The 22,917-nt window shown below is 33.7% G+C and overlaps 1 protein-coding gene across 1 annotated transcript in view; it reads right to left on the bottom strand.

Moving 5' to 3' along the window:
- The window catches only part of Nos (Nitric oxide synthase), a 343,349-nt gene that overhangs the window by 147,735 nt on the left and 172,697 nt on the right, over nucleotides 1–22,917 (bottom strand). The window contains exon 2 of the mRNA XM_085819909.1: nucleotides 18,162–18,279. Within this exon, the coding sequence (XP_085676035.1) occupies nucleotides 18,162–18,279 (118 nt within the window). The remainder of the gene's footprint in view (nucleotides 1–18,161; nucleotides 18,280–22,917) is intronic.

The following is a 22,917-nucleotide window of genomic DNA, read 5'->3' as shown; positions in this document are numbered from 1 at the left end:
TACTTATTCCTTCCAGATGCTGGAAGGAAAGACCAAGATTGATTGATGAAGTCCAGGAAAAGTTGCTGTAAGAAGAAAGCTTTGTAACGACTAACAGAATTTTAATATATAATTGTTACATAAGATTTTTTTGTGTAAACGAGGCTTTCGCCAGTTAGTTCAGAATTAGATAAACTTACAACAGGTCGTTTGTAGGACCTGCTTCCAAGTTTTCCAAATTCTGGCAGCGGCAAATGTAGGGTTTATATTTATTTTAACTAACATTTATTTTAAGTTTAAACTATCTTTCCTGTCAATCCTTACTTTCCCCTGGAACTGCCAATGCCAGAATATGTAAATTGGAGTAGAACGCGCAAGCATTCAAATTATCAGCGGAAGTAGTATGATTTAAATAGAAGGAAACGAGTTCGGTGAGAGAGTTATTCTTACTTAGCGAGCGCGGAGGTAGAAATCGAGAATTGAAGAACCCCGCGTTGCGGCCTATGTGCTTGGCGGGAAGTAGTTGCAATTGTTCCAGTGAGCTTCAAGTCTGCTGAATTAGCTGCGGCTTTTGTAAAACGCGGTGAGTTAGTTATTTTAGAGAGCCTCGTAGTTAGAATATTGTCTTTACTTTCTTTTCAGGTTCTTATTTTTATTTTGACTGCCGAGTTGGCACCGTTTGTAAGCGTCAAGAGAACGCAATTGTAATTCATTACGTTGAATAAAAAGGGACTTAAACCCTTTACAAGACTCTGTGGTTTATACAAGCTTTCACAGTCACCCTTGGTTGCGTGCAAGTTGTAGGCGCGCAACGTTATAAATTATATTACAAAAATTATTAATTTTAATATATTTTGCAGAAATCGAACAAAATAAAAACTGACATTTTGGGGGAAATTTTGTTTGGAGACCATCTGAAGCCCCTCTGCGAGCGGCGCCCGAGGCAACATAGACCCCCTTGCTCCCTTCGGTACGCCACTGACAGTGAACCAACGCAGAATGCCAAAACAAAATTAATAGCCCTTCTGGGCTAGCTCCCTTTGGCCTAAAAATCTTTATTGTAACTCCTGGCTTTCAAATCGCTGACTTTGTTAAGGAATAATTCATTAAAGGTTTACAAAATATGAAATATAAAATTCGAAATTCTAAATTTCAGCTTCCGGGTACACTTGCTCGGGTGGATAACAATGTTATTCAAAATTTAATGGCTCTATGTACCGTCATTTTTTCACAATGTGAGGAACATAGATGCAGGTTCTTTATTATTTAGTTTCTTTAACGATAATACAGGGCGATATAATTTGGTGGCAAGAATATTGTTACGAAATGTACAGGCACGGTAAGAAAGCTCCCCCACAAAGCAGTTTTAGGGTTGCCACATTTGGCGAGAAATCTCCCATTTGGCGACAAAATTGGCGATATACCATGAACGGATGGAGAACCTTCTGGAACGAATTCTTACCGGTTTAGCCCAGAATGTTCTCGAACACAAGCCGAAAGTTATATAAACCCTGCTGGTCCGCAGTCAGTTAGTGCGTGTGCCTCTTCTAGAGTGCGAGTTAAGTAGTATCGTGTTGGTGTCTCGTCTAGTGAGTCAATCCCTGCGGAGTCGATCGAGTTGACAGCCTGGCAGGGAGTGCCGAGTGGGTCGTCGAGTTCAACGAAGGAGTCTCTTAGTGTATCGCGGTTAGTGCATCGTCGAGAGAGCGTGTTGAGCTCCGGGAACGACTGAACCGAAGAAGCTCTGTGTGTCGTCGAGTGAATCGCGAGTTGTAGCGTGGAGAGTCTCGAGATTACGTGGAATTCCGAGAACTACCGAGCAGAATCGGGAGCTGTAGTCTTGTGCTTTGCAGTGAAGCTGTCTCCACCGTGATAGCCTGATAACCTGAAGGCTGTGCCGCTGATCGTGTGAGCGTGTTTATAGTAGTTCATCGACGACTATAAAACGTGTTTTGGAGCTGTCCTGATAATACTGGCAAATAAAGTGTTTCGATACTTCATCAAGTGTCGTCGTTATTCGCTCCAAATCTACGAACCCCGTACGAACGTGAAGGAAGAAAATAACGTAACAACTGGTGTCAGCAGAAAAGAAAAACGCAACAATATGAAAAGTGAATTGCCGTTTATAGAGGACGAATGCAAAATTCCGTTTCGAATAGTCCATTCGAATTAACGATCTTTTCGGCTTAAAAATAAACACATTTCTTAATTTTCGGAAAACTCTGTGATTTAGAGATCACACAAGCGTAACTAATTAACCTTACTCCAAATAGCATACATAAATGCAGCTGCCTATACTTAGAAGGGGCTTTTTCAAACGTAATAACGAAATGTTAAAGATCCTAGAAGATTTATTTCAAGACCGAAAAATCTTCTTCGTAATCTAGCTACGAATAAAAAGCAAATGTGATTAAAATTTATCGCTTGCCAGAGGACATGGGTTGCAATTATTCGATGTGGTTAAAATTAACTTACTGGGAAAAGCACTTCAAACTGTCACATAAACTTTCATCTCTAAAATGAAACATACTCTATGGTTTTTAAATTTTTACAGAAATAATTATTTTTAATTTTGTTTCGTGGCGTTAGGACGAAAACTGCTATCTCGAAAATAGCGCATTACTATGATTTATGTTCGCAGACGACACTTTGCCTGCTAGCTACAGATCGCTTCATTACTAGATGCAGTTTCGAGAAGGGAAGATGGTGATGACAATTATTTTATTGACATCGTTTAGATTAAATATTTCGCTATCCAATCTGAAGAACACTTCATCACACTTGTTACTATAGGAGTCCTCACTTACTGTGTTTGGGATTTTAGCGTTATTTCTTTTTAATAGCTAACGATTAAAATTAGATCAGCACGTTTCGGGAGAGAATCAAAGGTTGTTTGATCAGTTAAAAATTAATAAAATTAGAGATGAAGTCGTTATATTACTCACAATTCTGTTCTTGAAAAGAAAGAAAATTCTAAAAACGTCAGTAACAAATCTAATTTCTTAAACTTAATTCAAAAAATAATTAATAAAATACTTAATTAAAGTAAGTGAACAAATTCGTTCAAAGGGGCATTTTTTTAACGTTTTATGTGTTACCTTTATTTATTAAATAACATGTTCTACGTACTTTCATCTACTACGTATCATGTTCTACGTCTCGCACGCTGGAGATAATTTTTTTTTTCGTACAGTGTCGCCACGGCTCGCTTTGAAATCGTTTAGTTTTTTTTTTAATCAAAAAATCGCAGAACTGTTACAAAATCTGATATCTTTAATAAAAGAAATTTCAAATTCAAATTAGGGCTTCCGCATGCCATATTCTATGGAAGATTATGTTATTCAAAATTTGATAGCTCTAGGTACCGTTGTTTATTCACAATGCAAGAAACATAAGTACATTTATGCAGATTCTTCATTTTTTAATTTATTTAAATATAAGACAGGGCGATCATATATGGTGGTATAGTCTTTTAAAGTTTACGACACAAAATTCCAAAACGAAATTAATAGTCCTTCAGGAAAAATTGCTCCTTTGCACAAAAAATAAATTAAAACATTAATTCCTTAAACTTAATTAAATAAATAAAAAACTTAATTTTTATCTAAATTTAGTAAACCCCAATTTATTAAATAATGAAGAATCTGTATGTATTTATGTATGTATATATGTACGTATGTATGTTCCTCGAACTGTGGAAAATCAGCAGTACCTAAAGCTACCAAATTTCTTATAGACATACTCCTCCGCCCAACCAAATGAATGGTAATTTTGCTCCATCTCTTTTCGCTTGCGATTTGCAATGCCTATCTTCCACGAGCTGCTGTCGTCTGCATTAGGTCAGATGTAGTCGCTTTACTATCATGGACCTTATAACCCAGTGGGCGGGCCGCGCGTCACCGACATGTCGGCAAGAAAGAATAGGGACGATCTGGTTTACTTTAACACTGAAACCTACGCCGTTTGTATCACATAACTCTTTTTAATTATTAAATGTGATACGTTGTATAGTGATGAGATTATGAAAGTCACAGTGTTTTCCAAATAGGATTTAATATATCTCATTAAAGCACTTTTTATTGCATTTCGCGCATTTTTTTCACGCGTAATTCTTGTACAAACATCTTTACTTTGGTAAAATGGTAAAAACTCTAAGCACAAAATTTATGAACTTAATTTTGCGTAAAAATAAAGTAAAATTAAATAAGATTGATAGTACGCGAGGATTTGAAATAAATAAAGTAAAATTAAACAAGATCTGATAATTTTTTAAAAAAATTTAATGAACATTTTCAGGCAGTGATTTTCCAAACTATAATAACATTACAAAACGATCATATTTATTTAATTATATGATCATTAAATTATTAACATTAAAGCGGTTTAGTTATTTTAATAATTCATAAAATTCGGAGCATAAAATTTTCTGAGCGTAATGAAGGAAAAAAAAAAAAAGATAAAATAAAATCTAGAAGCACTCTTTTTTTAAAGTTTTGTGTGTTACCTATATTTATTGAATATCATGTTCTTCGCCCGTAAAACACATGCATTTGAAAACAGCATATCTTTAGAATTTCCGCACTGGAGATAAAACTGTTATTTTCCGTAGAGTGCTCGCTCTGAACTCGTTGAGTTTGTTAATCAAAAATTCGTTAAAGTTTTACAAAATATGAAATAGATTAAAACAAATTCGAAATTCGGTCGTCCAGATGCCCATGTTCGGGTGGAGGATTACATTATTCAAAATTTGATGGCTCTAGATAATGTCGTTTTTGTCACAGTGCGAGAAACATACATGTATTCATGCAGATTCTTCATTATTTAATTTGTTTACATGTAATACAGGGCGATAGTATTTGGTAACAACAATTTGCAAGGAGACACGGACATTTATAATAAAACAGCGCAAAATGCCGCTTCGAATCTAACAGCCTTTCTAGGCTACCGCCCCTTTGCGCTAATAAATTAAATTAACAGTAAATAAAAAAAAATCTTATGCAGAACTAAAATTAAAAAAAATAATCGCTATAAAATACAAGCAAAATTAATTATTACGGTTAAATACAATTTTAATATTAGAATTAAATGTATAAAAATTAAGGAGTCAAAAGTGTTTATCACTATGATGTATTATAAAATATAATTGAAATAAAATTCCTTTATAGAAATTGTCCTATAATACTCATCTATAATTTATAATTTTAAAAAAGAAGCATAATTTAGAATTTTAAACAAAACTTTCAAAAACTCGTTTTTAAATATTTTAGTATTTTTAAAAAGCATAAAAATTGCAAGAAAAAATTGCTTGTTTGAAATTTTCTATCAGTTCACATTTACAATATTATTTTCTAAAAGAAGTATTAGTTACAAATTTCCTTACAGAATAGGAAAAGCTAAAAAAATGCCCAGCCCTGAAAGCATGCAATAGCTTTATAATTGTTTGGAACGTTAATTATGCTTGATAAATATGCTAAATTTTTGAAAATCAACCTCAATTTCAAAAATAAAAATATGTAGAAATCCTAATTTGTGAAATTAGGCGCTACAACCAGCTTTTTCTTGACAATTATACACGCTGCAATAGGCAACCAATGTTAAATTTCTGCAAGTCGTCCCTACTTCTCGGGATGTGATCAAAGTGACAGCCGGCAACGCCTCAGACGAGGGAGAAAACCCGTTTGGGTTAGTGTATTTCTTATAAGGTCCATGTTTACTATACCGTTACCTCACTTGTATAGCTGTAGCTCTCTCCGTTCGAAAGAATTTTCAGGTTAAAGGGACTTTATTATACACTCTTTATTCTCAGCCCCCTTACATCAATTTTCGCAATCGCTTTTTTAACGTTTTGTGTGTTATCTTTATTTATTCAATATCATGCTCTTCGCATTGAAACCATAAAATTCAACAACAATTTCACAAAACAATTTAAAAAAAAGAGCATATGTTTAGAATTTCCGATACAAACTTTCGCGCGCTAAACACTTTTGACTCCTTAATTTTTATACATTTAATTCTAATATTAAAATTGTATTTAACCGTAATAATTAATTTTGCTTGTATTTTATAGCGATTTTTTTAAATTTTAGTTCTGCATAAGATTTTTTTTATTTACTGTTAATTTAATTTATTAGCGCAAAAGGGCGGTAGCCTAGAAAGGCTGTTAGATTCGAAGCGGCATTTTGCGCTGTTTAGATAATTTTTTTGTTTCGTACAGTGTTTGTTGCCTTTGCTCGCTTTGAAATCGTTTTGTTAATCAAGAATTCGTTAACGTTTTACAAAATATGAAATTAATAATAAAACAAATTTTAAATTTGGTCTTCTAGGTGCCCATATTCGAATGGAGGGCTGTGGTATTCAAAATTTGATGTCTCTAATTTCCGCCTTTTTTTTTCACAGGGCCAGAAACATATATACATCTATGCAGATTTTTTATTATTTAATTTCTTTAAATATAATGCAGGGATCTAATATTTGGTGGCAAGAGTTTGAAAATGGAAACGCCGTTTACAATGAACCAACGCAAGATGCCAAATCGAAATTAATAACACCTCTGGGTAAATTGCCCCTTTTGGGCATAAAAATATAATTTTCGACAAATAACGAAAATCCTACTTTTAATACCGTATTCCGGTTCTTATATTTTGGAAAGTTTTATTCGGATTATAAAAAAATAAAATTATAAGAAACTTGAGAAAAATATAAGAAATAAAATTGTAAGAAGTTATATAGCAAAAATTGCCCGATATATTTAATTTCAAAATCTGAAATTTCTTAATATCCTTTTCGACTTGCGTTGAGAGACTGATTAATTAAATTCGAATAATTCGTGAAAATAAATTTAAATGAAATGCAGCATAAGGTAAGTATAATTTAGTAGGCGTGCGAAGAAGTAATGCAATGTCCACATTAGATTTTTTAAAAATAAGACAGGTATGCTAATTTATTGGCCAGTGATGTTGACCCAATTGTAGGTGATCTCGGAACTTAAAAAGACCCCTGAGACGATCTACACTCGGCGCTTAACCGCAGAATAACTTTCACGCATAACTAACACGAGTAACATAAACTGGCCATGATAACAACATCATCCTTAGTTTCCTGACTTTCCATTTCCTTTGATCAAAAAGCTTGGAACGAAACATCATTATGTTGAAATTTTGAAAAACCCTAATTCTGACATGAGCTATGTTTTTATGGTTGCCTTTATGTTTTTATATAGCAGTTTTTAATATTTCTTTTAACCAATTCTATGAAGCATGATTAAATTCTTATTATCAACCTGAAAATAAATATTTTACTAACGCATTAATAAAATCTGATATGTATGATTTAATTCATTTTTATCGAATTTTTTAAAATAAACAGAAAGTCTATTTAAGCTGTTTATTTTATCAAAATCTATCGATAAACGAATTTAAAGCTCTTTTTCCATCGGAGTTTACGAACAGAAAAATTACTTTTCAATTTCTTTTCCGACACTTAAAAATCACAGACAAATGCAAAAGCAGCCTATATATTATTTATTGTTATTTTTCTCCTCTTAAAATCCTATTTACTTTAAAAAAGCATCAAACAATCCTTTAAGTCTTCAAAACGAATGATAAAAAGTAAGTGAATTCAGATTTCAAGTTTATTCACTTTAAACCTTTTCTTTTCCCAAGTAAAAGATTTAGTTTCTCAAAAAAGTGGCTTTGCAACGACTGGTGTGTTGTTGATTTGTTGGGAAAACGTTGAAGTCAGTAATTTGAATTTCTCGCTTTTCGTCAAAATTTGATTGGAAGACAAAAGACAAAAAAGAAAAAGTAACATATCTTTCATTTCTCGAAAACGAAATCTACAGAGAAGAAAATGCAATTCTCACGGATCAACAGTACTTCTGTGGTTTCAAAATATTAAATTGAAAACGGACGAATTGCATTCTGGGTAATATAAATCCACTTCTCTAGCATAGTATGATGAAAATGCTTCAACCATAATTTCCCGTCTTTGATTAGGCTTAGCGAAATGGCATTATATGTATTTCACTCATGCAGAAAGTCAAAGTGAAAAACTATCAAGAACAGTTTATCCATTCTTTTAACTTTCGTTTGATTTCAAATGCGCAAAAATGAACAAGGATTATTTTATGAAGTCATGCATAATATTATGTAATTTCTTTAATATATTCATAAGTACTTACATTTCCCTTTGTTCTTTAAAGAAGACAGAATTTGATTTATTTCAAAAAAAGGCTTCAAGCATTTTCTTTAGATGAAAAGAATATAGTTAAAGAATTTAAAAACGTAAATGAATTAAAAAAATGCTTTCTTGTAATGTTTGAGCAAATGTTTTTCATCAAGGGAAAGAAAAAATAAATAGATTCAGACTTTTAAACATTAGTTTCATTTCAAAAGCAATGCATCAGTTTCTACTAGAGCTATTAAAAGGCTTACAAGTTGTTTTTCGAAGTTCGTTAATGTATTCTTCCTATTTCAGAAAAATGGAGCTGAAAGATCTATAATTCCAGTTATTAACATGCTTTTATTGTCTAATCCACTTCTCTCTGCGATATATCCTTCATCGATGGTGAACGTAGCTAGCCTGCCATTTATGTGGATTATAGAAAATAGATGCCTCGTTATGTGAGTGGGTTGTTTTAGCATAAGGAAAGATCTACGTTTGGAGGACATAGATCTAGGCAACAGGGATATCAAAGAACACATACTGCTTGCAATTTTCCGGTAAATCAGATATCACCTAGAATACATTCTGAAGTAATACAGCATACCCCTCACTAATTAGAACAATCATGGAGTATGCTTCTCCCATTTGGGTTCATGCTACCAGGACTGTCTTGGGAAAATAGAAAGTGTCCAGGCACAGGACACAAAGCTCATCACCGGTGCAGCGTCTTCCACCAATAATTTAAAAGTAATTCAGGAATGTGGCCTCGAAAGCCTCGGAAAAAGAAGAAAGTATAATGCAATAAAATTTACAAACAAGCCAAGAAGCCGTGTACCAGAACGTATCGCTAGGAAACGCTTTGATGGCAGCACCAGACTGAAGGGTCTTATGCAGATTGACAAAGGTATTAGATCAGTTCTCGGCCTCGACTACAAAAAATCTTCCTTCTTCCAAGAGCCAACCTTTCCATCCAGGCTTCCTACGAACTTTAAAATAGTACTCAACCGCTTAGAGCCATGCAATGAAAAGGAATTGATTGATATCATTAAAGCGAAAGGGATCAGGACCGTTAAACAGTATACAAAAGAGGACTTTGTACACGCTTATACATACTACTCATCTGATGACACAATCACTAATGGAGGCTTTGGAATATTTCTGACTACCCCAGGCAATACTATTTATCAACACAAAACTGGCGCTTGAGCCATAGCCTCACTTGCCAGCTTCTGGTAATAGCGGACGGACTTGACATGTATACATCTCTTCCCATTTCTGAGCAAGCAAAAGGAATCGTTGTTTTATGCGACTCAAAAGACAGCTCTACAGGCAGTCCTGGATGGAAGCATTCTGATCATCAACGGGATCCACTTTCGCCTAAACGAGCTTCAAATGTATAAGGTCTGCATTTTGCCATGGTTGTCAGTGTATGTCAGTATCACAGGCAACGAGAAAGCAGATAAACCGGCAAAAGAAACTCGAAGCCATGGCCAAATGTAGATGTAAGGAACTTTCCATTTCAATAAAGCACCAGATCCATAACATTAATGGAGATCCATCTATAAGTAAAACTACAGTCAGACTTGAACTGGCCATCACGGAGGATTAAAAATTGACAGAAAAGGTAGGGAAACCTACAGGAACTGTCATAACTACTCGGACACAGAACTGACAACTCCTCACATTTTATATTATCCCATCATCCTTGCTTGAATTGTTAAAAATTGGGGTTTTACGAGACGCAACCTCTATGATGATAACATTTTGCAGATTTCCAAGGCTGTCATCTTCTCCCTTGGCATTACTTGAATTAACTTCATCATAGACACGGTAAAAATACCAGAAAGTGAGCAGTTCATAATATAATTAGGTTAGGAGTTAAGTAGGACGCTCATATTTTAGCGCATGCATGAATCTTTTGTTCCACCTAAATACATTAAGATACAAAACACATGAACATATCAGGATCACAAACGTTGAAGGAGTTGTGAGGGACTTTCGAATACATCTCTCGGAGTGTTTGTCATCCATCATAATTGTGAATAGAACACTCACAATTCTCCATTCTCGAGGGTTAATTAGTTAATTAGAATGTTACGCAGTCCGGGCCACTAGGGAATATGAAGTCACTTTATAGCCAAAAATGGGCTGCACCCGAGAAAACACCAAAAGAGGAAAGAAAAAAAGGAAATAAATACAAAATTAATATTATGAAATAAAACAAAACAAAAATATATAATTACAAGCACGGACAAATCACAGCTACATGTCCCCCTTCACCCACACAGAAGGCAAAAATAGTAAGAGTCCCCTAATTTGGAATTCCGATCCAATTCTTATCATTGTTTATGATTTTCATAATATCCTGATCGATTTTATATTTCCCTTAGAATAATAATCGCGTTCACTGGTAATTTCGAAATCTTCTCTGAGACCAGCACTTAGTTCACATGATTGCAGAAAATGCACGTTATCCTCTATTACATTACAACTTTTATAGAATGGATTATCTTGGACACCCAATCTTGATATTATGGGAAATCTAAATACTATGACAAGCTGCCATGATCACAACAAGCTGATTGAAGCCGATATCGTTCACGATTTTCTTTTTCACTTTTAAAAAGCGTAAGAGATCTGCATTACTGTTAGACTTCAGCCTACATCTATCCCAAGATTCCAGTATATTTTCAAGCATAATAGAAATGGCTTTTGTCTGGAACCCGGCTGGCCGTTCTCTCGGTCGCCTCACGTGATGCATTTCAGGCAATATTCTCGCAAACTTGACGGCTAAATGATCGATGGTTATTGGCCATTCTCGACAAATGCATTAAATACCCGGAGGATCAAACCAACACTATCTTTACGTCCATGTACGAAACGAAGCTTCTCTGCACCAACGCCATCTACCGAGTCAGAAAGCATTTCCGACTCAGCACTGCTATGCAATTCCGAGTCGTCTAGATGCACCCTGTTTTTCCTATAAGTTTGGAACCTTGGAATGAGAGATAAAATGTACATTTAGGATGATCAAAATATTTAATTTCAGATTTAAAATTTTGTAGTGCATTACAATAGCTTTTATTGTTCCTCCTTTCTAATAAGCATTTGAAGTGCATATAATCTATTAATCTTCATCTGCGCTTATCTCTCTATTCTTCTTGACTCAAAATAATAAGCACATTAGAAGGTTCTCATGAGCTACCGAACGTTCTCAAAACTCAGGACAATAAGAATACATTACCTATGTAAGTTTCTATAAAAAGTATTTATAATTTTTTCCAGCGGTTTCAATGTAGTCGTATTTTAAATAATAAGTTTAGTTTGAAAGCCTGGCAGATTCGAGTTCTGGCGAGGGCATTGCTCACTTTTCATGTCTTCTGCTTTAAAATAACCCAAAGTCTCTGCCGTGACGCCGAAATGAAAAGGGTGGTGGATGATGATTCTTCACTATCACGATTTGACAACTGGGTCTCCTAATCCCCAGTTGCCCTTTAAAAGGAAGGATTTTCTCCCTCCTTTCTGCATGCCTTCGTGGTGTAACGATTAACACACTCGGTGGATATTCGAGAGGTCCAAGTTCGAGTCTCAGCGAGAACATTGCACATTTTTCAAGTCTCCAGCTTCAAAATACCCTAATGATTCTACAGTGGCGCTTCAACTAAAAAAGGTGGTAGTTGATGCTACTAGGTTTCTAAAATAAATATAATTGAAAATATCAACAGAACGTTGATCAAGACATTGATCTTTCTATGAATTCGGATGAATCATAGATTATTTCGGAAACCGAAAACTAATTTTTCACTGTTTATTATTCAACATCTAAAATTAAGGGATTGGAATTAAAATGTATTCAGAACCCATTTTGTCATCATATCTGTACGGAAGTATGTAAATGTGTATTTCGTATAATTAAAAAACAACTAGCCGTTGCGATCGGCCGCACCAATATATATATATATATATATATATATATATGTATATTCTCCTTCTTTTACCCGGCTGGATGAGCTCAGTTTCTTATTCTTATACGTTGGTGAATTCTGCATTTTTCCTTTTAAAGTGATTGAATTGTGTTTTTATACTCCGGTTAAGCTTTTTATGCATTTTTTAAAATCTGCATGCGATAGCTTTAGAATTATCTGCAATTTAAAATTTTAAGTGAGTCTAAGCTTAACGAGGCGGCCATTTGTTAACATTTAAAATTCTTAGTTATATAGTAAATAAAATCAGCTGTGACCGAAAGTTAACTTTTAATTTTGTGCACTGAAAATGTTGCCTTTCTGCCCGTTGGTGAAATGGTTTGTTTTGGCATACAAACTCTAATTTTAAATTTTTGTGAATTTTTCTTTTAACGTAAGAACTGAGATGACTGAATGGGAATTATATCTCTGATGAAATTCGAAGCAGTAAGTTTAAATGAAGTGAAGTAAAAAGTGTGTACAATTAAATAGGCAGTACAAGGGAGTCATGTGATGCCCACATCAGATATTTTATGTTTCATAATAGTGAAATTAAATTATTATCGACTTATTCATAGAGTAATAAAAATTTCAAATTTCATGTAATGATTGAATGTATATTTGGAATGAACTGCATGTAATGATTAACTTCCTGCGACTGAATTTATTGTTTAACCTTAATGCTGCTTTCGGGAATAATGCAAAATATGTGTTGTAACAGAACTTGCTTTGATCTTTTAAACTTATAATGTTCGTCACTACTTTGATAAAATGTCGAGGGAACCTACGAACTAAGTACCGCCTTATCGCTGAGTTGAAGTAGACAACGTAAACTCAAGAAAGGTTAAAATACCCTTTTATTCCCTCACAGAAATGATAACGGATGGCCCCTTCTCGGGCTTACAGAAAAGCCTCCAATTGGGCTTTTAAATCAGGATAAAAAATAAGAAACTAAACTAATACTAACTAAAATAGACTTAGCCGAAGCTAGACACAAATATCTACTGTAGCTGGTCCTTAATTTAAACTAGCCGGCGATTATCAACACGCACGTACAATACGGCCGAGCGTAATAGATTCAAGAAGGAAATGGCCCGAAAGCAAACACGCGCCACTAACGACTCCTAAGCACTCTCTCTCTCTCGAATTATGTAGAACTTCCTTTAAATACTACTTCTAACACATTTACATTCAACGCGATTCTAAAACCTCATTCTGGTAGGGAGTTGTAAGTGGGAAACAAGAACTGAAAGGAAAGAGTTTCAAAATTAAAAATAATTGTTACAAAATTAAAGTACTCCTTACAAACTTTAAACGAATCTTCATGTATGACTAAGTCTTAAAATATCACGTTATTGAATAAACTAAGGTATTAACACAGATTAAAATATCATTTCATGGGCTTTGAAAAATGGTTTAGCTAATTCCTTACTTTAATTCCCTTGCCGTTTATCCTTTCTTCGACAGCTGTTTTACGTTATTCTTAAACATCTTTAACTTCTAACATATAAAGCATCTTTCTTAAAGGTTGATTTATGTGACTGCAGCAAATCCACGATGACTACCTAAGGGAAAGAGATGCCTTCGTGGAGGACGTTCTAAGGGAAACTGGCTCGTATACACGGGTAAAACGGCGAAAACGCCCATGAAGCAAGCCCGTTCGCGGGGTTCGAACGTCGAATCGAACTATCAGTGTTCAGCGACTTTATCGCTCGACCCCTGGGGCTAGAGACGCTGGTTTTGAAAGGGGCTTTTGCTTTAGAAAGAGCAAGTTAAAATACCGTAGTAACGAATGCTAGTTATTATCGTTTCGTTGAACTTCTTTAAAAGAAGTTACTCGTAAAACTTTACAGACGCTTTGTGTATACTATATATAAAAGGATGTAGAGAAGTTTTAAACAGATTGGATTTTAAATTAATCTTTCATATTTTCCGAAGTAATGTAATGCTAAGAAAAAATTGAAAGACGTGAGCTATACAAATTTATTGCTACACATCTTTTCTAGTTTCAAATTCATATTCATCAAATGACTTCCCCCCCCTTTTTTTAAGGCCAGCGTACATTAACCCACATTGACAAGAAGCACTGTAAAATAAAAAAAGGACATTTAAAAATTGAACCCCGAATTTTATGAATAAAAGAGAAATTAACTTCAAAGTTGAACTCATTGAACAAAAAAAGAGAACGAGAAGTAGAATAACTTGATCGTTTAGAACTAGAGGAAAGAATTTTAAAAAGATTTATCAATAATCGAAAAAGAAGGAGGCTTCTGTCGCTAGCGGTAGCATTTAATTAATCGAATTTCTGAATAAGAGTCGATTGTGAAAAGCAAGAGCGCAGAAAACTAACGAAAAAAGTCTTCCGATGAAATATGACACTACATTGAATTTATTACATACTATTAAAACTCCAAGAAAAGCAAAGAATTTCTACATTTTAAGCTTAAAAAGTGATTCGATAAGACGGTTAAAGAAAATATGTACATCAATGTACATAACATGAATATGAAACATGAGTTTCATATTTTATGGGAAAAGTTATTAGTATATCAAAACACAAACACAATAAAATGGTTTTCAAAAGTGTTTTGGCGGTTTTAAATTTTCAACAAATTTTCCGATAGTGGAAACTTCCATTTGGCATACAAATGAATAATTTTAATAACATCAATGTATTAGATTTTAAACTTGCAAATAGCAGAAATTCACGTACAGCGACTAACAAATAGTGGAAGCAGAACTATAAAAACAGACGTCTACAAATGATCCAAACCCTACTTGATAAATAGGAAACGTTTAGTGAGTATTACAAGGCATTTATTACGCGAAGAATACAGCTCCAATGCTACAGCAAATCTTCATGATAGGAAACAGTAAACAAACGAATTGTTGCCAATTCATGAAAAGTAAATTAGAGTTCAGATCTAAATTTTCTTTGCACGTACAGTTAGCAGAAAAAAAGGGGGGTGACAGTACTATATCTATTGTTCTATATTGTCCTAATTAACGAAATTTAACTTGCGTTTTTCATCTCTCGAAAGCACGACTTAGAATATCTTTATATATATATAAGCGGCTAAAGTTTGTGACACCGATAGTTTATTGTTGCCACTCGGAAAAATGAGAGTGGAAATTAACGTTTCCGCAGTTTTTAATTAATACCTAGGCCGATTAAAGTCGTACGAATATGAGAACGGCATCGACGGATTCGGAGAAATTTTTGGATTCCGAGGATACCCGTCTCGAATTTCAACTCGGCGCCGTTCGGTAGATATTCGAGAAAAAAGAATTTAGCACGTAGCCAAATCCCTGTAATAGGGAAAACCCAAGAAAGAAAGAGGAAAATGTAGGGAAAACGCAGTGGAAAATTAGTCAGTTTTAATTAATATCTCGGCAAATTAAAGTCCCAAGAAGACGCGAATGGTCAAAATGGCCTGCCACGGAATCCAACAGTGTGCTTCTCTAAGCCCGGGAGCCAGCCGTTTCGGAGGAGATGATGTTACTTCACCCCATATATATATATGCGGCTTAAGCTTCTGTTTGTCACCGATATTTTATTGATTGCTTGCGTAACTGTTCTAGCCAATGGGGTGAAGTTGCCACGGTACGGGGTTGCCGTTTCAATTGAGACGTAGACAATTTCCTGTAAAACTTGCCTTTGCTATGACCATCCATAAGTCTCAGGGCCAAACGCTTAAGCGTGTTGGCATTTTTTTTACCTGAGTCTGCATTTGGACAGGGTCAACGTTATGTTGCCCGTTCAAGAGTTCCTGAAAGAACCGACGTAAAATTAAAAATAATGGATGATCCTCTACAAGGCGAGCTTAAAAATGATGGAAAGATCTACACAAGAAATGTTGTGTAGAAAGAGATCTTTGACATGTGAATTATCATTTTATTATTTAAATCACCTTTATTTATTGAGCTAGCGGCGGCTCTTAAGAAATGTACCGCCGGTGGTTTCCTTCATTGCACTTAACTTTAAACAATTAAGCAAGTAGAAGGGGGAAACCCCGTGGGGCAGTAAGCAAAGGGGCGTTTCCCCGCCTGCCCTGGGTAAGTCAGTTTAAATTAGCAGACACCTTTGCATGAATAAGTTTAATTACAATTTATAATATCTAGAACAGCGGTCATTTCGTATGCCCGCCGGGCTTTTTAGTATATTATATTTATATATAGCATTGTTACATAGGTATTTTGACACAAAATCGACTTTTCTACTGAAATGACATACCGATTTTTCTCCATATTTCAATCCTGCGACTCAAATTATACTAAAGTATCAAGTTTTGTAAAAACCGCGTGAGTAACGTTTAAAGCGTTAGCTCTCAAAATTTTAGCCTACCAGTGTTATTTCAATTTAGTACGTATTTATTAATATCTCTATTTTGTTACATTTACTTGAATCCTTTTTTCGCAATTTGAAGTTTAGGTTTGATCCAAATAAAATTCGCAGATATTTTCAGCTTTATTTTTAAAATTTGTATTTGTAAATAATTTTTATAAAATTTTTAAAATGATTTTTGAATTATAACCTATAACATTTTTATAGCCTAGATTATAACCTATAACAACAAATTTTCCTAAGATATGCGTAAATTTATATATTTGCACGTTTTGAAATCTGTTGTATTTGCTATAACAGTAATAATGTCAAATGTGGTCTATATACTTTGTTAAAATTATTTGAAAGATTGAACGATGCACCCTTTTTTTTTTCACTCGTGGACAATGAAAAAGAAAGGAACACAGGTTACCATAAATTAAGAATGTCGTCAAAATTGTATTTCTTGCGCAAACTGAAAAATGTGTGCCAAAACAAATTTTTACATTTCTGGGTAAGTTTCTTGCCAAATTATACAATATTTAATATTTAGGCATAATTTGAGTTGTAGAATCGAAATATTAAAAAAAAAATTCGTATGCCATTTCAGAAAATGTCCAGTTCTGTGTCAAAATATCTATATTAGAACAATGGCATATATAAATCTAATATATATCCTAAGTCGCGCTTTCGTGACATGGAAAATGCAAATTTCCATTCCAAATTCCATTAAATTTAATCTATTGACCCAGTAGAACAGGAGATACAGAACTATACCCTTTTTTACGGGGGGCGATGCAAATTGTGCATATATAATAATTAAAAGAATTCATTTCAGAAATTAAAATTTTAGAACTAGCAGCACAAATTTAATATTTTAACTTATTTATTTTATGATTAAAATCCATCTTACGCATTAACAAAATTAAAATCTTTTGTTACGTAAGCAATATTAAAAGACGAAAACTGAAAATTACGCAAAGCACTACTATTGCATGAAAAGTGCATAAAAATGTCACGTAAATTTAAATAAAATTAAATACTGCGTAACATATTACGCTGCTGATAAATTTAAATATTATGCTATTAACGCAAGCTAAAAATTATTAAGTTAGAAGGGAAAAAAGATAAACATTTCCATTCAAAAATGATTCGACACTTACAAATAAAAGACTTTCATTTTTACCTTTCTCTATCTCATATAGTACATTAAAAACTAAAAATTTCCTTTGAATATACTTTGGAAACTTTGCAGATTTCTATAGAATACTATTCTATAACAGCTGGATAAAATCTTTCTGGACAAAATAAAAGCTATATGAAATTGCTTTAAAATTTTATGATGAGGGATTGCTATAAAGGATTATTTTACAGAGTTCCATAAGTTCCATTCCTTTAGAGCTCTGACAGGCTTTATAAAATTTTTTTAAAAATAGAATAAATAGAATTCCGGTGCCACGGCTTTAGTTCTTTTTTTCATCAATGACGTAAATATGGTCATTCAGATGAGTAATTAAACCGAGTTATTTTGTTACGGACATCATTTTCTCAATCTTTTAACATTCTTTGAGCTGTGTAATTTGTAGACATATTAAATTACTGACATCATTTTATACATTTTTTAACATTTTTTGAGTTGAGTAATTTGTAGGCTTAGTAAGTTATAATACCATTTTATAAATTTTTTAAACATTTTTTGTTATTAAATTAAGTATACGAAACGTAATTGTCACCTCAGTGGCTTTTAAGAATAATGTCTCCACAGATTCATGACCAGTGACGATATTCCGCAGACGCACAGGACGCCTCGACGGCGATGTTACGGAATTCCGACGGCTGCCTTGGTTGCTGCTGCAAAATAAAATTAAAATTCAATCAATTTATATTCGGAAATTAAAAATATCTTATATCACCATAAATTCTCTATCGGTTTTTTAAATTATGAATTATGTGTAATACCTCTTGGTCCTCTTTGAATTAAGTCATTATGTCCCACGAGCCAACACCTGTCTCATTTAGCTCTGCTATCCTCTCTCTCCCCACAAATTGAACTTTTATTATCCCAAAAGTTTCGTTAGTCCAGAATAAGAAAATAATGTTGAAACGTGTGGCGATGATTTAGTTTGGATTTATTTTAATGCTACCGAGAAACAAGTATTCAGAACCCCGCCAAATGCGAAGTGCACACCGTCATACGTTTTCTTCATGCAAAAGGTCAGAGACCAGCGGATGTTCACAAAGCAATTATTTCCGTTTATGGGAACATTATGAAACGACAAAATGTAACGAAATGGTGTAATATCATTTCTCTGAAGGTAGGACCGATGTTCATGACGAACAAAGAACAGGTCGGCCATCTGTGATCTCTGATGCCCTTCTTCAGAGAACAGAGGAAGCAATTTGTGCGAATAAACGTCTCAAATTCAAAGAATTGCATTAGATCATACCGGAAGTGTCAATGACAACTCTTTATGGAGTTGTGACCGTCAAGTTAGGGTACAGGAAATTGTGTGCGCACTGGGTTCCAACAAGCGGCACCTTCTATGACTGTGGGATACAAAAGCTTGTGCACCGACTTAACAAATGTTTGGATAACGGGGGTGATTATATCGAAAAATAATAAATAATACAGTTAATAAGATGTAACTGACGTTTACTAAATAAATGTTTTTTTTTTTTTTTTTTTTTTTTTTTTTTTTTTTTTTTTTAAGGAATGCGAGCCATTGTATCTTTACTTTTCGAAATGCCCTCATAATTATTTGATGACAAAAAGGAAAACAATCTAAAAGACAGTTAGCAGCTCGAAATTTAAAAACAGGCAGTTTTGATTTTCAAATGGCATAGCATTAGCATAGACATGTCACTTAAAGATGACGTCATCCCATTTAAAATGCCACTGGATTTCAGCGTTGCTCAGGTCACTGTACGCTGTCTCAGCGAGCGGATCGTCATTATTCTTCATAAAGGCCTTTTCTATTCACTTAAGAGATATGAATCTTCCAGTATCTTGATCATTTTCGGTGAAACCAGCAAGAATATTTTACATTATAATAAACTTATTAGTAACTATGAATAAAGAATTATAATGAAAAACATTAGTACATTCAGTGAAATACAGAATATTTTTCTCCGATAGAAACCTAAACAGAGATTTATAAGAACTTATCTTCTTCGTTAGCATAAAATAGGTTTTTACATATTTTAGAACAATTTCAGGACCGTTTAATTAATGTTTAAAGTTCAAAGAGCATTTTTAAAGCGTTCAATTTGATAGCCTTTTTTTCCAGACTGTAATTTTCCATCGTTATTTTCATGATAAAAGGTTTTTCTGTAAAATTTCCAACGGTGTTAATTTCCTTTCCTCTTCTACCTCTTTTCAGAATCCAACTATCGTGGTAGGTTTGCCCTTAGAAAGAGCATTTTTCAAGATATCAAAGCCACAATAGTCGGGAATGGGACTATTCACCGTGACCGTTTCACTGTCTGGTCATTTCGCCGTCAAGACATATTTTACTTTACATGACTGTATTATATTTTTCTGTATTTTATTAAATTGATTTAGTTTAATAATTCTGTTTAGTTTAAAAATTTAATTGAATAAACATTTTATATAAAATAATGTAGAAGATTTTTTTTGTAAAATTTTATACAAATACACCGTTACATATGACATATTAATTTTAAGAGAGTAATGTGCTAACAAAGTTCCAGGGTAATTCCGTTTCCAATTTAGATTTCATAAAAATATGAATTTCCTGCTTAGATGAGTGACTTCTCTGAACTAATCAAAATTTCAAGAAATTTTGGCGAATCATGTAAATATAGCACCCGCAAATATTATATTGATAATATAATTTCTGTTATATCAGATGTTTAGCCCCAGTTCTCTTTGATACTAACATAATTTTCCAACTAACTGTGTCTAATTTCTTTATATCTTATACTTGTAAATAACTATATAAATTGCAAGCAACCTTTATTAAGTATACAAAGGTAAGCAGAATTAATAAACTGAATAAATTTAATACACAGTCATGTAAAGAAAATATGCGTTGACGGCGAAACGGCCACGGCGAAAAGGCGACGGCGAAAAGTCGTTGACATTTCACCCACTATAGTCCATGGGTGAAACGTAAGGGAACTTCGCAGAAATATACAGTAATTTTTTGTTGACGAAGAATTGCTTCTTTTTGGTCGCCCACTGTATCAGTTTGCTTTAATGACTCTTCTAACAGTTTCAGGGTTAATTTCTATTAAAAATTGTTCTAAATTTTCTTCAACTTTTGCAGGACAGATTTTGGGTTTCGTTTGATTTTCTTACTATAAACCTCCGATTCCTTCGTGATTTTAGTGCATTTTGAAGAATTTCATGAATTTTGATAAAATAAAAAAATGGTTAAGTACCTTAAACCGAGGATTTTGGGATATTTTGAATGCTTTCAACATCTTTAAAATGAATTTAAACTAAAATATTTTAAATTTCTAACAGAACTTGCTCTTGATTTTTAGCATCTTGCCATTTTGCCATGTTCACTTTAGGTACGGAAATATTAGTATATTTTCCTAAACAAGTAATAATTTGAAAACGTAGACGATACGGCTTGTGATGTAGATTGATTTAAAACAAAAAATTATAGCAAGAACCATTTTCTACCAAACATATCAACAAAAATTTAGAGTGTGCAATTCACAATTCATTCTGAGAGTTACTAACACTTTTTGAATAACTTATTTTATTATTCGGAATATTTTTATGATATTTATTTTGCGACAAGCAAGATTTAAAGTAAAGAAAAAATATATATATTCGAAAAACGTTTGGAGTAAATGTTTCAATATTTATCACAAGACTCAAGCAAATAAATTTCAAAAATACAAGTGCCCTTAAATAATTATGAGCCACCGTACAATACTTAAGATATATAATAATACTGTGTAATATAATAACACTGTGTAATACTGCATTTAGATTCAATTTCCATATATCAGGTAAGTCGACTTACCAGATCATTGCTTCTGATCCGTCAAATGATGTGTCCAGTTGAAAGCTCATGTTCCCAAATTACTAAGAACAAGTTTCAATAGTTTTTAAAACCATCTATAAATTGTGCAAATTTATCTTAATCTTGAGTTCTCGGGTAAACAAGCAGCTGCGATGTTGTTTTGCACCATTTGGCAATCTTCGAAAATGATAAGATGTATTAAAGAACCAATCATTAGCATTTTTAAGCAACAATATTGTTTTGATTATCTTTCATAGGCCCTGATTTAACGCATAATGATCTAAATTTGTGCTTTATACCACCTGGTTATAGACTTGAATAATTTATATCCTTTTGATTCCTGCTGTTCTCAGATTTTTTTTAAATGTATATCTTCGCTATGCAGAAATGCGTAATATACTAACTTCCATTTATTCTGTGTAAACAGTTATTATTTCTTTCTTCAAACGATTCATTTTTACTTCTTGTACGAAGCAATGGAATCGCAAAAAATTTCGGTTATCAACGAACATATCTCTTTTGACCATTCTCGGATACATTTTGACTATTTTTTCGCGTGATGTCTGTATGTACGGAAGAATAAAGGATGACTCTATATTTCGCAGGAGGTTGTAAAATGGATTTTATTGTAACGTCTGTACGTACAAGGGCATTTCGGAAAGTAAAGATACAGTGGCTCGCATTCCTTAGAAAAACACTTTAGAAAACGGCAGTTACATCTTATTAACTGGATTATTTATTCATTTTCGACACAAACACTCCCGTTATCCAAACATTTGTTAAGTCGGTGCACAAGCTTTTACAAGCACAATACAAGAATGTATCCCACAATCATAGAACTTGTTGGAACCCAGCTCGCACACAATTTCTTGTACCCTAACTTGACAGTCTCAATTTCATAAAAAACTGTCATTGACACTTCCGGGATGATCTGATGCAATTCTTTGAACTTGAGACGTCTATATGCGCGAATTGCTTCCTCTGTTCTCTGAAGAAGGGCATCAGAGATCACGGATGGCCGACCTGTTCTTTGTTCGTCATGAACATCGGTCCTACCTTCAGAGAAATGATAGTACACCATTTCGTTACATTTTGTCGATTCATACCGTTCCCATAAACAGAAACAATTTCTTTGTGAATATCCGCTGATCTCTGACCTTTTGCCTGAAGGAAACGTATGACGGAGCGCACTTCGCATTTGGCGGGATTCTGAATCGGCGCAGCCCTTTTAAACACGACCTACTCCAACCAGAATCAACGTTGAAATGCCGAACGACCGCGAGGAGAAAGCTAACGGTTCAAGGTTAACATCTGTGTTGCCAACTTGCTCACCAAAACTTTTCTTTTCCTCTGGCGTACGGTGTATCTTTACTTTTCGAAATGCCCTCGCACTTACGTATGTATCTCACATTACGTAAAAACGATTAGCCGTAGAACATTGAAATTTTGCATATAGGACTAAAGCTTATAACATATAGTTTAGCAC

The sequence above is a fragment of the Stegodyphus dumicola genome, chromosome 7, assembly GCF_044657685.1.
Source record: "Stegodyphus dumicola isolate Sdum_Otavi_A_Nest chromosome 7, ASM4465768v1".
NCBI classification, from domain to species: Eukaryota; Metazoa; Arthropoda; class Arachnida; order Araneae; family Eresidae; genus Stegodyphus; species Stegodyphus dumicola.
Note: the sequence above shows the minus strand (reverse complement) of the source record. Positions and strands in the feature narration are given on the sequence as shown.